Source organism: Centropristis striata, chromosome 14 (genome assembly GCF_030273125.1).
Source record: "Centropristis striata isolate RG_2023a ecotype Rhode Island chromosome 14, C.striata_1.0, whole genome shotgun sequence".
Taxonomy (NCBI): domain Eukaryota; kingdom Metazoa; phylum Chordata; class Actinopteri; order Perciformes; family Serranidae; genus Centropristis; species Centropristis striata.
In genome coordinates, this window is record NC_081530.1 from 8,991,590 (window position 1) to 9,006,424 (window position 14,835).

Here is a 14,835-nt window from a genome sequence, read left to right on the forward strand (position 1 = left end):
GCACCCTCTTCTGTAGGCTTCCAACTGGAGAATTGGCCCCTCCCACTGCTTACCTCAATAAACCAAAAGGCAAGCAAAGCTTTCTTCCAGTAAGAAAAAAGGCACAGAGGGACTGGTTTTAAACCCTGAAATCAAACAAACGTCCCCCCATGTATCGTATCCCTGTCAATATTGTCACTGGTTTTCCAGCGATTGTTGGTCGCATTCCTGTTTGATCTGACAAATTTTGCTAGATAAATCTTTTGTGCTTACATGGACTTTGTGTTAGGCTGGGTGCCAGTTGTTTGTTGACGTAGGCACACTTAGTGTGAGCTAGTGTTGCACACCTTTGGCACTGTAGGGGAGCTGAAGAGAAGCAAGGCATTCAGGAGTAGGGCTGGGCGATATATCGATATATTTTTAAATGTGATATGGAATTAGACCATATCGCATATATCGAAATAGTTCAAATTTACACTGTGATCCTTGCTCTAGGCAAGCTGCGGCTTTTATTTAAGATATATTTTTATTTAAATGTGCACTTTATGGAGCTTTGAGTTTTTAAAAGGTAATCCTGTTGTTATACAGTATTGTTGTATGTTCACTTAAATAAACGGTTTAAATAAAACTACTACGACTACTACTTTGGCTTTGACTGAACATTTTCTCTCACTTATAATACGATAAAAATGTCAGGATATATATCGTATATCGATATTCAGCCTAAATATATTGGGTTATGACTTTTGGTCCATATCGCCCAGCCCTATTCAGGAGCGCACAAAAACGCCACATACTTTGGAATCTCCAAAGTAATGATGAATATTAATGACTGTGTCCTACTTGGTAACCATCTTGACCGTCTTTGCCGGGAGGTCCCTGGTGTCCTTTGTCTCCTGGGACTCCTGGGAGACCGGGTGGTCCAGATGGACCTGCAGGGCAGTCTGAGCAAACATCCTACAAGATGACAGGGACATGTTTTAATAACGTGATTGCTTTTTATATATTCGAATATAAAATATTTTTTAATTGAAAATGCGACTTACCTTTAGATTTAGGTCAGAGAGGTCTGCTGCCTTTCCCTGCAAGACAATAGAATGGAAGAGTTAATCAACCAAGGAATGATTAAGACTTTCTGTTCAGTAGGCCTTACTCTGCTGTAAGGTAGAACTAAAACCGTGGAAACCAGCCCCAGTCCAAAGGAGCATTTGTCTACATAGTGATCATCTATTGTTTAGAAGTGACCATATTTGGACCAGAGGGTGAATCTGATTGAGGACTCTAAGACAATATGCATGTCCCCTTATATGAGCAACCTGACTGTATCTGGATCCTTGCCATTCCGTGCAAAGTTGCTGCTAAAAAAGTTAACTTCCATTATTTAAAATAGACCAAACCATTCCAATGTGGCATGGATATGTGTTGCTACAAGTTGATGTGGTAGGGACTTGTCAATCACAAGGTAGACTTTCTGTAATATCCTGAGATTGTTATTTGGTGTTACCCTAGAGCAGGGGTCTCAAACTCAAATTACCTGGGGGCCGCTGGAGGCAGTATCAAAATGACCAAAAAAAGACACAAAATGACAAAAAAAAACACAAAATTACTTAAAAATGGCACAAAATGACCAACAAAATACACCGAATTACCCAATAAAAGACACAAAATTATTTTAAAAAAGACACAAAATGACCTAAAAAAAGACAAAATTATAAAAAAAAAAAACACACAAAATTACCAAAAAAAGACACAAAATTACCAAAAAAAAGTAATTAAAGGGACCTTCCACACACAACACGGTAAAGTGCCATACATATAAAACTCACATTAAACTTTCATATCAAGGTGGGGGCCACAAAATATCATCACGAGGGCCCCAATTGGCCCACGGGCCGCGCGTTTGAGACCCATGCCCTAGAGGGAGCTCTTGGGAATAAAGTGTGTTTTACCTGGCAGGAAGTTACCTGTCAGGAAAGCTATATGTAGATGCCCCCTGGTGGCATATGGTGTAATGTCTATCCTGCCAAACGTTTGAGTAAAGCCACAAGAAACTATTCCTGAAGCTCTGTGGCCTCCTTTAAAAGATCCACAATGTTATATTGGCGACGAGGATACTTTGGAGATATGCTGCATCTAGGCCGGAGCACATAGAGAGGACTAGGCTGATTGTTTGAAGACTCCCTGAGAACAAAGGACTTGGAGAAGGGAGGAGGACACATGTGGGTGAGATGGCAACAATAGGAACACTGCCACCATTTGATCGCAATGTGCAAACTTTGGAGGAATACTGTGAAATTATGGAACACTTTTTTATTGCAAGTGATTTTGAAGATGAAGATAAAAAGAAATCCATATTGGGGCACAAACCTATAGTTTGATGAGAAACCTCTTGCAAAACCAGGGGAAAAGACTTTTGAACAGTTGGAAGCATTACTGAAAAACCACTTTAATCCCAAACCAAGTGAGATTGTCCAGAGATTTAAATTTATTATTATTAAATTAATGAGAAAACCTACAGAATCTGTTGCTGAATATGTGGCTGAATTAAGAAAATTATCCCAGGACTGTAATTATGGAGATACATTGTCACAAATGTTGCGAGACAGGCTGATGTGTGGGATAAATGATCCAGAGATTACTATCAGAGACTGCTCTCACATTTGAAAATGGAATCTGCAAATAAAAATGTGCAGGATTTGCAAATAAAAGTGGGAGTTATATCATGTAATGCAATGAGGAGTGGTGAAGCAAAGACCTATGGAAACGTACAAATTGACAAAGAGTGTTACCGCTGCAAGGGGGAAAATGCATGCCTTAAGCATACCCTACTTTAACATCAATTTTACTCTAACTGGGACCATAACTTTCAAATCTGGAGGCTCAACTTCTTTTCCACGATCTAAGGTGTTTGTGTACACGGAGAAAACTGTTTAGTCCATGCTTTTATCTCTTCAAGATTAGACTACTGTAATGCTCTGTACTCTGGGATCAGCAAAGGAAACATCCGTAGACTACAGCTAATACAAAATGCTGCTGCCAGGCTTTTAACAGGTACAAAGAGAAGTGACAACATCTCTCCAACCCTTGCTGCCCTCCACTGGCTGTGTGTGAGTTTTAGAATTGATTTTAAGATTTTATTACTTGTTTTTAAAGCCCTGAATGGTCAGGTTCCTGCCTATATCCACGACATGCTTTTAACCTACGAGCCTGAACGCTGCCTGAGATTCGCCGGCACAGCTTTGCTTCCGGTCCCGAGGTCCCATCTCATTACAAATGGTGACCCGTCTCATTATAAATGGTGACCGGGCCTTTGCTGTGGAACTCCCTGCCCCAGTAAGCTCAGTGGCTTCTTTTAATCTCTTCTAAAGACTCACTTTTATCGATTGGCCTTCTCTTAATTTCCGTTTATTATAGTTGTATGATTACCTTGTTGAGAATGGTGATTTTAAATTTTAATTTTTTTAAGTCCAATTTCTTTTTGTGGTTTTATTTTGTTGTTGTCAGTTAATTGTATTTGATGTGTTTTATTTCTGTTGTACAGCACTTTTTAACTCATTTTTGAAAGGTGCTATATTAATAAAGTTATTATTATTATTATTATTATTATTAAGGAGATAGTAATTAGAATAATAATAATTATTATTATTATTTTTATTATTATTCTAATTACTATCTCCTTTACACAGAATTCAGAGGACCTCAGATAATACTGTTTGTTCCCTGGCAATTTCTTTACTTACAGGCTCTCCTGGTGATCCCTTGTCTCCTGGCCTTCCTGGTAAACCCTGCATTTGAAACAAAGTTAACAAAAAATTACATTCTCTGTAAATTGTTGAGTATGAAACCCAAAGTATTTTATATCAAATACACAAATAAGACATGAAGAAACAAATAATTGTATGAACAAATACTGACCATGAAATTACAGAAGTAATCCAATAAAAGGTCAAAATGCTTTTTCCAAAACACATTTGTGATACATCAAAAACCATCCAGTTCAAATCTTCTCAGGCAATTTAATGACCATTATCAGTCGTTATCAGCCACATAGATATATGGGTTAGAGGGGCCAGCTCCACCTTCTGGGAGGTACAGAACGTTATTGTCAGCCAACTAAATGGGCTGACATGGTGTGATAACAACCTTCTGCACACATAGTAGCTGGAGCAGCCACCTTCTAACCAATATATATGAGGCTGATAACAATTTATAGCAGCGATATAATTGGATGATGACATGCGATACATGTACAGTAACAAAAGGAATTGAGAAGAAAATACATTTCCTTCGACACATACAAGTTACAATACAGTTTTATTACATGGGAACATAAAATTTAGGAGTCAGGGCTGCCATGTATACTGCCCTACAAAGTCTAACTACAGAAACTACTACGACCTTTGACCCCCAAAACGTAGTTACTGCATTGCTGTAAAAGGTTCTAATAGTAATGAAGAAACAGAGTGCAGCAACTACAATGTTGTTGTCTTTTTTTCAGCTTTTATATATTTTTTTCAGTGAATAAACATTTTCATATTATTTTAGTCTTAATATAATTTTATCTCATTTTTTTACATTATCACTATCACTATCACTATATTATTACATATTCACTATCTAGATAATAATTTCTCTTTCAAATAAACTTATGATTTCTATTGTTTTTATGTTTAAATTAGTATATATATATATATATATATATATATCCAAAGCAAACCAATTATTGCTTGGTTTTGAGTTGGATTCTGTGTTTTTTTATATAATTATTTTTCTGAAATAAAGCAAAATTGAAATCTAAAACTTTGTCACAAGATAAAACAGACATCACGGAGTTCATTTTTAGTTACAACTCAATTTTGACCAAAAATGTAGTTAGGCTTTGTAGGGCAGCCTAGGCGCATGGATCTCAAAATAACAAGACATATGCGTCAATATATCAATTTATTCACTAAGTGATCATGTTGGGACTTACATTATGTCCTGCTGGGCCCTGAGGACCAGCAACTCCTGGTGGACCTCTCAAACCCTGGAACCCAGAAAAAAATAATATTCGAGAAAACCCTTATATTGCCATAAACAAATTTAAAATCAATCTTTTGTAAATACTCACCGAGGATCCAGATTCCCCATGTTTTCCTGGAGGCCCCTGCAAAAATAACAAATAATGCACATTTTTAAATATTCCTCCCCTCATGTTGTGTATTTCTTTCTCTTCATCTCTGTCTCCCTGTCCTGTTCACCTCTGTCATATTGTTTGTGTGTCTTTTATACGTTTTGGACGGGTTGGTGGCAAAATTGTACTACCCTGTGCAATGACAATAAAGGCTTCAGATTCTGATTCTGATTCTGAAATGCACTAGAGGAAGATAATGTGACACATGTTGACGGTGATGCTCGTACCGGTGGTCCCATTTTGCCTTCTCCTGCGGACCCTTTGTCCCCTGGTAACCCTGGTTCTCCTCGTGACCCGGTTTGCCCCTGGGAGAAAAAAAAAGTTTACTTCACCAACCTCAGATAATGTCAGTTCAGCCGTAATATTTGACTAAAAGTCTCGCTTGGCACAGAAACAGTCACATTCAGCGTTGCCTGCTGATCCCAGAAATACCACCCTGCTTTTTAATCTGTGATGAAAAAAATATTACAATCTGTACTTGACATTTTGGTACTCAGAAGAGAAAACACATCAGTGATGAGGGTGAACGGTTTGACACCATAAATCCAGAAAATGCCCCTGTCCAGCACCCTCCCCGTCTGTGTCCCCGACATCAAACTCTTCACAGCAAAGAGCCGGTCATAATCAGAGCAATGGTCACAGTGCAGTGGACATAGAAATTGCTTTTGCTGCTTTCAACAAAAATGAATTGTTTTTCTCATCCGTGCCAGAAAAAAAGTCTTTCACATCAACAAAAGAGCACCTGTGCATGATAAAAAAAAAATAAAAAAAACACACCTCAGGCAACCTACAAAACTCTCTCTCTCTCTCTCTCACACACACACACACACACACACACACACACACACACATTCTTGTACTTGTATCTTTGTGAGGGCCCTCATTGGAATAGTGAATTCCCTTGCAAGGTGATAATAGTTTTGGATTTTTCATCAGTTTTAGTTTTAATTTCGATGTGAACTTTTGTTTTCAAATTCAGTTAGTTTTAATGAGTTTTTAGAGTGAGTTTGCTTGTTTTAGTTTTTTTTTTTTTTTAATGCTTTAGTTTTAGTTTAGTTTTCATTAGTTTTATTTTTTTGGAACGGGGTATTTGTTGGGTGGGAGATTAAAAAAGGTCACAGTAAATTTTGCCTTTATTTCTTTTGTCCGATCCATCTTCATTATGTATGAAAAAAGTTGACAAAGACGAAAACGAAGGACATTTTTACTATAATTTTAGTTAGTTATGTAACCACACAATACAGTTTCAGTTAATTATCATCATCATGTAACCTTAACCCTTAAAACAAAGTCTGAAATCTCAAAAAAGCCATTAAAGAAGTGAGGACCAGTCGAAATGTCCTCACTTTGCAAAAATGTCCTCACTCTGTTGGTTAAAAATGTGTTCCGGTCCTCACTATGTAAGAAGTACAAGAACACACACACACACACACACACACAAACTTCTTGCAAACTTCTAAAATGACATTACCTTGAGCCCTGGAGGTCCTTGTATTCCCTGTGGTCCCGGCTCCCCCTGTAATATCACAAATGACATCAATCAAATTTCTTGCCACTCAAACACTGGAATTAAGCCTCTTGTGAATAAATAATTCAGAGCTGACTGTGTGTTTGAGTGCACAGAAGTGTCAGAGCCTCAGAGGCGCACCTGGCAGCTGTAAAAAAAAAAACAGAGCTGCTGTGAGCCAAATCTGCTGCGCTCCCGTGTTGCTTTAATGTGATATGTCTTAACAATGTTTTTCCTGTTTGCTCCTGCATCGTCAGCAGGACGGCCACATGTCTGGGGTGAAAAATGATGAAGAAACATGTTGAGCTGCAGCGTGAAATGTGCTGACTCAGGCTCGTTTTCCTCCCATTCAGCCGCTCATATTGTGTTGTGGTTCAACATGTAGTACAGGCAGGGAGATGTTTACAAGCAGAACACATGTGGAATACAATTCACAGGCATTCATCAGGTTTCTACAATTCTATTCTATGAACCATAGAAATACAATGATACTAGACCAGACATTATCATTTAAATCAACATAACAGGATGGACATTGTTATGTACACTAGGGGGAAAAGTGTCCACCGGGAAAGTCTCATGCCGCACCCTCTCAAAAGTCCGCTCACTCTGCGTGTCTCCATTACAAGTTAGCCCCCAGAGGGATTTAGAGACTCCGGAGGTGACGTATGGTTTTCGCCATTGCTAACTGTGCACAACGTCAGTAGCATATCATAAAAAATAGCAGGGTAGCAGCATGGCTGATCATAAACATAGTGATCGTGAATGAACTGGCTTCGCTAACTGTGCACAGTGTCCGGTGCTTGTTGTAAACAAACAGAGATCGCTAAGTGAACACCTCCTGCTGCAGCAGCACATACACACTGTACTGCTACAGAGCTAACTGTAGCTAACGGCGGCTCTTCTTAACAAGCCGGCCTCCAGCTCGTTAACGGCTCGTTAAGAAGAGTAAGAAGGAGTGGCTAGATTTGTCTCCAGTCGCTTTGTTGAAAAATAGTCGCTAAGGGGGTCTGAAAAGCCTCTAAAAATAGCAACAATGTTGCTAAGTTGGGAACACTGCTTCGCCGGCTTTTACAATGGCGTGTGTTGATGTCCTGTAGAGTACTACGTCACATCCCGCTTAGTCTATCCATTCAGTAACCAGGCTTAAAAGGACCCTGCTCTTCGACAGGGATGAAAAAAGTCCCGACAAGTCCGCTCCGGACAGCTCGTATTCAAATTAGGGGCGTTTCGGCGAGTGAGACCCGCCTCATTCTGGGTATTGGGAGGTAGTGGAAACAGCCCTATTGGCACTGCTAACAATTGTACTTCCACAAAAACCAACTTGTGGAAAGTCGCAGACTCACTGAAATTAAGTTTTGTTATAACGACCAAACCAGCAGTAGAGTAGTAAAGCTACATAGCCTGGAGAGCTAGCTGCTAAATGAGTGACATTTAACATCTATAAAATTAAAAAATTAATGCGTCATCCACAGCCTATTGTCACATGAGTGATAACTTTATTCCGCTTATTTTCTGTAACCAGTGTAGCATTAAAGCATTGCAGAACTAGCCAGATAATTATCTAGCCGCCCGCTAATTAGCTAGTAAGCTAACTTGAAATTAAGAGGCTTGAACAACAAACACAAATTGGCATGCGTGAGTTAGAGCCTGTTATTGCCTCTCAAGTGGCTAGGACATCCACAGATTTTGATGTGAGCAGAATCTAGCAGATCTAAAGTATATGTATTTGATGGAATGTTGCAGCTATAAAAACATCTAGGGTTTTAAATATTTCACACAGTAAAATCATGTGTTAATACTCAATGAGCAGTTGAAACAAGATGATATTCAGTTACAAATAGGCTGCTGTCTGACAGGGTGGAATTTAATGATTTTTATAACCAGAAAGCTATTTAAAGGGAGTGTGGATTGGTTGAAGTGAAGTTGTATGAGGTACTTAGCCATAGACAGTGTATTACCTACAGTAAGGTTGAAATGGTGAGAAGATAAAATGACTTTTCTATTTCTGTCAGTGGACTCTGGTGGGTTTGAAGAGGGCATAGATGCACTGTGTAAACTTAAACAGGGCTGTCTGGTGGCAAGGTAGAGCGGTGAAAATATTCTAAATATAAAGTACAGTCAAACTGATATTGATTTTTTTTTTCCAGTGGCTAAAATACATTTAGCTGCTGCCCGTGGCCACAGCAGTACTGTACAATGCTTATCCTCCTGCCTGCTTCTCCAAACTGCAGCTACTGGAGGTAATGAACTGACTATGGATAAGTACCTCATACAACCTTGCTTCAATAAATCCAAACTATCCCTATAAAAGAAATTAAAAGTTAACAGCTGGATGTTAAAGGGGGCATATTATGAAAAACTCTTTTTCAGTGATTGTGCACATTTGTTTTTGTGGACCAACCCACAATCTGTTAAACAAGACAACCCAGTCAGTTTTATGTACAAATAATTAAATGAAAATAAAGCATGGGATTCAAGAAGTCATTCAGATTTCGCTCCCCGTCCTTTGTCACATTTAGGGTTAGCAAAGGTTTCTTCCAAGCCAATCAGAGCAGAATTGGCTTTTTCGTGAAAGGGGCTTAAAGAGACTGGTGCTACTATTGACTGTTTCACACAGGCATATCCAGTATGGGGGAAAAAAAATTATTTTTTAAACATTAAAGCATGCAAACATGTTCTAGTGGACACCCTAAATACAAGTATGAACCTGAAAATGACAAATGCACAATTCATTTGAAGCTCTTAACCCTTTGGGCCCACTGTGGACATTTTCAGCCATATTTGTCATTTTTCAATTTTAATTTGACAACAATTTTGGTTATGATACTGCAAATGACATGATTTTTGGAAGAAGGATTTCTTTCTTGATATATTTTGAAATTAAAATTAAAAAATTTCTAATGGGTCAATAATACACTGTGTACACAAATATATCCAAGGCTGTGATAAAAACCAATGCCCCAGCCAAAAATGATTTATTATGTGGAAAATAACTACAATTTTGTGCTTTTTCATGAAAAAACATCATATTGTGCAATCAAACTGGCAAAATAACTGGAAAATAACTACAATTTTGTGTTTTTTTTCATAATGAAACATCAGTGACATCGCGCTATCAAACTGGCATTTAAACGGTTAAAATCCTCAAAGTCTTTGAATGTTTGGTAGTTTTGAGCAGGACAGAAGTTGTTTAAGAGGTTTATGCAGAAAAAAAGTAGAAATAATATTCTACAAAATATAAATTCATAAATATGAATCTGTTAAGTTTTTATCGCGTTTTTTTTGGAAGGGGACATTTTAAGCCCAAAGGGTCTGAAAGGAAATTAGAGTGGTCCCATAGGGTTAATACAACATGACAGAAAATATAATAGTGTCTTACTTTTTCACCCTCTTTCCCCTTCCCTGTTGGTCCAGGAGGTCCAGTCACACCAGGGTCCCCGGGTGGGCCTGAGGGACCTGCTTGTCCTGGTTTACCTACTTCACCCTAAAATAAATGTTAAAATAAAGAATGGACTTTATTGCAGGTAAGTAAACAAGTAATGGCATGGCTGGAACAGAATCAAATGTGACTGCAGTAACTAGTGGGGGGAAAGAAACCAAAGAAATAACAAAGAGAGAAGAAAGAAAATGAGAAACAGTAGACAGTGTTGTGAAACTCCACAGCTCCGTGTAGCTGCAGGATTGAAATGAAAACAAAGGCTTCTCTGCTGAAACAATAATGGAGGACATGCAAGGTCACTCTCTCTTCTCTGCAGACTTATTTTCTCTCTGCGCTGCCAAACCCATTCTCAACATAGTCTGAATACTTTCAAAATAACATCCAACCAAATACCATAACTTTTAAAAATAGACGACTGACCTTGTCTCCTCTCTGTCCAGCTGGACCAGGAGGCCCAATGATCCCTGGTATGCCCTGGAAGACAGACACTTACATCCTAAAGTGATTTGTTATCACCGTACACTGTATTCACAGAAAATGCAAGCGGTCTTCAATTACTTCCACCTATAATAAATGTGAAGTGGTTCACAAAACACCTACCACATTCCCTGGTAATCCTCGAGGACCTGGAGGACCAGCTATGCCAGGTGGACCCTGGGAGAGACACCACATGTTAGAGTTGGTACATTACAGCACAATATCTGATAAATAACATAGTATATGGCCCTATCGCAAGAGGGATGTTGTCATATAGGCAGTTTAGTTGATATATTATCATCATATTGGACCATTTTATACAGTCTATGTATTGGACACATGAAGATATAGGTTTCTAACAAACAAATAAATATATATAAATATGATTTTTTTTCACATGTTAACACACACACACACACACACACACACACATTTAATTTATATATGCAAGTTTATGAAAACAACATATCTACAAATATCCAATATGCTAATATGTGTTTTTCTTATCAATTTTAAACCTACATGTCTTTCTTTTATTTTTGCATATATAATATCAAAATATATTGATGGGCTTTGGGATGGATGTACTGTATATGTATATAACATATAGGCCACAATATAAGCATATATAAGTAAAAATATGACAATGATGATTTTTTGATATGTTTACTATACATATTTAACCTATATATGCAAGTTGATGAAAACAACATATATATACAAAGATTCAGTTTGCTGAAAATATTTCTCATTAATTTTAAACATGCTATACATGTCTTTCTTTTATATTTACATATGTATAATATCAACACAGTATATTGATAGGTTTTGGAATGGGTATTGTATAGGGACGTAACATATACATGTACATTATATGCATATATAGTATAAGTACACGTGTTAAAAATATCTCAATGATGCCATTTTAAAATTGTGTTGAATGTTGCTTGCAACCCTATTTGTGAACAATAAATACTGTATTTAATATATATGTGCAAGTTTTTGCAAACAGCAATACAAAGATTCTGCATGCTAATACATGTTTACCTGTTCATTTTAAACATACAAGCCTTTCTTTTGTATTTGCATACATTGATGGGCTTTTGGATGGATGTATATGTACATACATATATGTCTACAATATAAGCATATACAATATATGTACACATATTAAAATCTATGATGATTTTTTAATATTTTGTATTATATTTGGATGGATGTTTATGTACGAGAAAGAGAGTCATTTAATTATATTGTTTCATTCTCTACGTCTTACATGTTTTACATCATATGCACATTTATAATCAATTTATAGAAATACTATGTATTGACACATAATCTATGTCTGTATGTGTCCCATTTGGTGTGAAAAGGTGTGTAACAGTGTATCAACCAACTTACGGGGTCTCCAACACGTCCTGTCTCTCCTGTAAGTCCAGTGTCACCCTTTGGACCCTGGAATGAAAAAGAAAGGAAAATTAGAACCTTCAAATCCCTGCACAGAACACTGACCGAATCAGTCGTATCTTACCGCTAATCCAGGTGGTCCCTTGAAGCCTTGTTCACCAGGTAACCCTCTTTGACCCTTAAGGAAAAAGACACGTTCATTAAAAAAGAGTTTAATAGTGTCAGTCTATGTGGCGATAATGTGAAGCCAATTTGCACATATTCTGTCATGGTACATGATCTCATTAATGATATGGAAGGAATGAAAGTTGTGCAATAATGGTTATACATAATAACCCAGGCACTAAGAATTAATACTATATTCTGTGATAACACCATCACCTCAAAATTAAACTGAATTATTGTACATTAGGTATTTGTTCAGACAAATATGTCGAAAGCTGCTTCCTGGATGAAGTCAACCTAAATATATTAATATATTATTCAGGCTATTCTGGTCCACTTGATAACATATCATAAATAAAGCGCACTGAATGGAGAATCAGCTCTCTAACAATTTAATTCAAATTCATTTTTCCTTTCATACTTTATGGAAAAAAAAAACAATTTTTGTATTATTACATCAAGTTTACATACATGGGTCAAAAATGACCTTGTGCATTAGAAGCGTAGTGATACAAAAAGACAACAATTTAGTCTTATTTTTAAGGTTTAACTTTAAAACAGTTGTTAGAACCACCAGATTACATTGTAAAATCACATATTTTAACATTTGAGACTTATTAGAGCCACAAAATAGTAATTTCCATTGGAAAAACACCAATTTAACAAAAAAGGATAGTTAATATTTGTGTCTTCTTTGTAAGGTTTTAAATTGGTGACATATATAAACACCTTCTATTGCACAACATGGGTCAAAAATGATCTTGTGCATTAGAAACGTAGTGAATTTTTTTTAAAAAAGGTTTTTATTCAAAAAGTAAGAAATAAAAAAACAAAAAATTAGGACGTATGATGATCAAAACCAAGTTAATTGAGGAAAACCTGCAATACTGAATGATGAAATTAATTTATTGCAAAGATATAGAATATAAAAACTTAGTCGGGTCACTTTAGACCCATGTTGTGCATCAAAGGGTTAAAGAAGGCCCCTGAGGTCCAATATTATAACACTATCACGATGACCATACTGAATCTCTGCTGACATCTAGTGGACGTGTCTGCATATTGCAGGAAGTAGTTTTGTTCCATCAAGGGGAAGTAGATAAGATAAAGGAAAAAACTCACCATCTCTCCTGGCTTTCCTTGATCCCCTTTCTCTCCTTTCTCTCCAGGTTTTCCCTTGAGGCAAGAACAAACAATCCAATTACAAGTTTTAATGAAAAAGAAGAAGAAAGTGCAAGACGAGAGGAAGAACAGAAGATTCAACTTTTAATCCTTGTGTCTCACTTCCGAAAAAAGTTGCTCTGATGTGTTTAGAGGACAAAAAACTTCTGCGTCAAAAAAGGAATTAAACCAAATTTACCAAACCAAAACTATATTTTTTCCCACTTTTACTGTCTTTAAGTTCTGATAATAACCAAATATTACTTCATTTTCAGAATTTTAACCCTTTAAATGCCATTATGCTTACATAGCACCAAGGTTATTATAGTTAATGAAAAGTAATGAAATAACGAAAACTAGAATTGAAAAAACATTTCGTTAACTGAAATAAAAATAAAAGAGTTTTTTTTTTAAATTATATATATATATTTTTTTATGATAAAAAAAACATAAAAATAATAAAAATATTTTATTTTCTGTATACTAAAAGCTAAGGGGAATTTTTTTCCACAGTCGGGAATATGCAACAAAATTCAAGTTCATATGTTGCATCAAACACTGCAGTGCGCCAACAGAACATATTTCATCCATAGTGCAAAGAAAAGGGCTCAATGTGGTGGGAAATATTTAAAAAAAAACTACTAATTAGAATACAGGTCTCTGATTGAAAGCCTCATATGATAGAATGCAGGATTGTATAATGTGGAAGCTGTTGGAATAAAAATCCTGGTTTTAATGGGTTTTAATGAGACATGTTTATACTTAAGGGTCAGAGTGTCTGATTATAGAGGCTATATATACATTCATGTGTGTAGGTGTGTGTGTGTGTGTGTGTGTGTGTGTGTGTGTGCGCGCGCGCGTGTGTGTATTTATTTATTTTTTTATTTTTTTATTTTTTAAAGCCTCCCTAATGATGCAAAAGTGTGGAACTCTTTATAAATAATTTGCTATCAAAGCGAGACTACAGGTCCTACCAACTAAGCCGAACCTCTCCATCTGGTTTCCAGGCAGTCATGCTCCTTACTGTATACATCATAGTAGTGACCAAATAGCTGAAACCATGTCTCACATCTTAAATGGTTGCCATGTTTACAGGCGGCTCTACATATGTAGGCATGACAGAATTGTGGATTTGATATCAGCAGATATCTTATATATTTTCAGGTCCTCGATCATGCTGTATAAGCATTCTACTGTAAAGCCGAGCATGTTCAGCCTGTGTAATAATGTCTCATTGTTCTCTAATGTTACAGCTAACACCCCTGATGATGTTGTTGTTAATGAAAATCACAGAGAGGTGTTCATTCTGGAGGTCGGCTGTACCTTTGATTAAAGCCTTGAAGAGGCCTTCCTAGCCAAAGCAGACCATCTCTCAGCTAGGCTATGAATGTAAACTTTTAGTTTTTATATTTGGTAGTCTGGGGCATGTGCACAAGTTGGTTGTGAGGGGCCTTCAGATGGCCTGAGGGCCTCTCTAAAAGAAGAGCTAAACAGTTAGCGAGGTACCGCTCAGTATCGGCTATT

At 36.9% G+C, this 14,835-nt stretch overlaps 1 protein-coding gene across 1 annotated transcript in view; it reads right to left on the reverse strand.

Moving 5' to 3' along the window:
* The window catches only part of col22a1 (collagen, type XXII, alpha 1), an 88,244-nt gene that overhangs the window by 17,822 nt on the left and 55,587 nt on the right, over positions 1-14,835 (reverse strand). The window contains exons 33-45 of the mRNA XM_059349179.1: positions 13,273-13,326; positions 12,110-12,163; positions 11,980-12,033; positions 10,702-10,755; positions 10,522-10,575; positions 10,042-10,146; positions 6,624-6,668; positions 5,380-5,457; positions 5,090-5,125; positions 4,952-5,005; positions 3,720-3,764; positions 1,026-1,061; positions 823-936 (exon numbers count right to left, since the gene is read on the reverse strand). Coding sequence (XP_059205162.1) covers positions 823-936; positions 1,026-1,061; positions 3,720-3,764; positions 4,952-5,005; positions 5,090-5,125; positions 5,380-5,457; positions 6,624-6,668; positions 10,042-10,146; positions 10,522-10,575; positions 10,702-10,755; positions 11,980-12,033; positions 12,110-12,163; positions 13,273-13,326 — 783 coding nt within the window. The remainder of the gene's footprint in view (positions 1-822; positions 937-1,025; positions 1,062-3,719; positions 3,765-4,951; positions 5,006-5,089; positions 5,126-5,379; positions 5,458-6,623; positions 6,669-10,041; positions 10,147-10,521; positions 10,576-10,701; positions 10,756-11,979; positions 12,034-12,109; positions 12,164-13,272; positions 13,327-14,835) is intronic.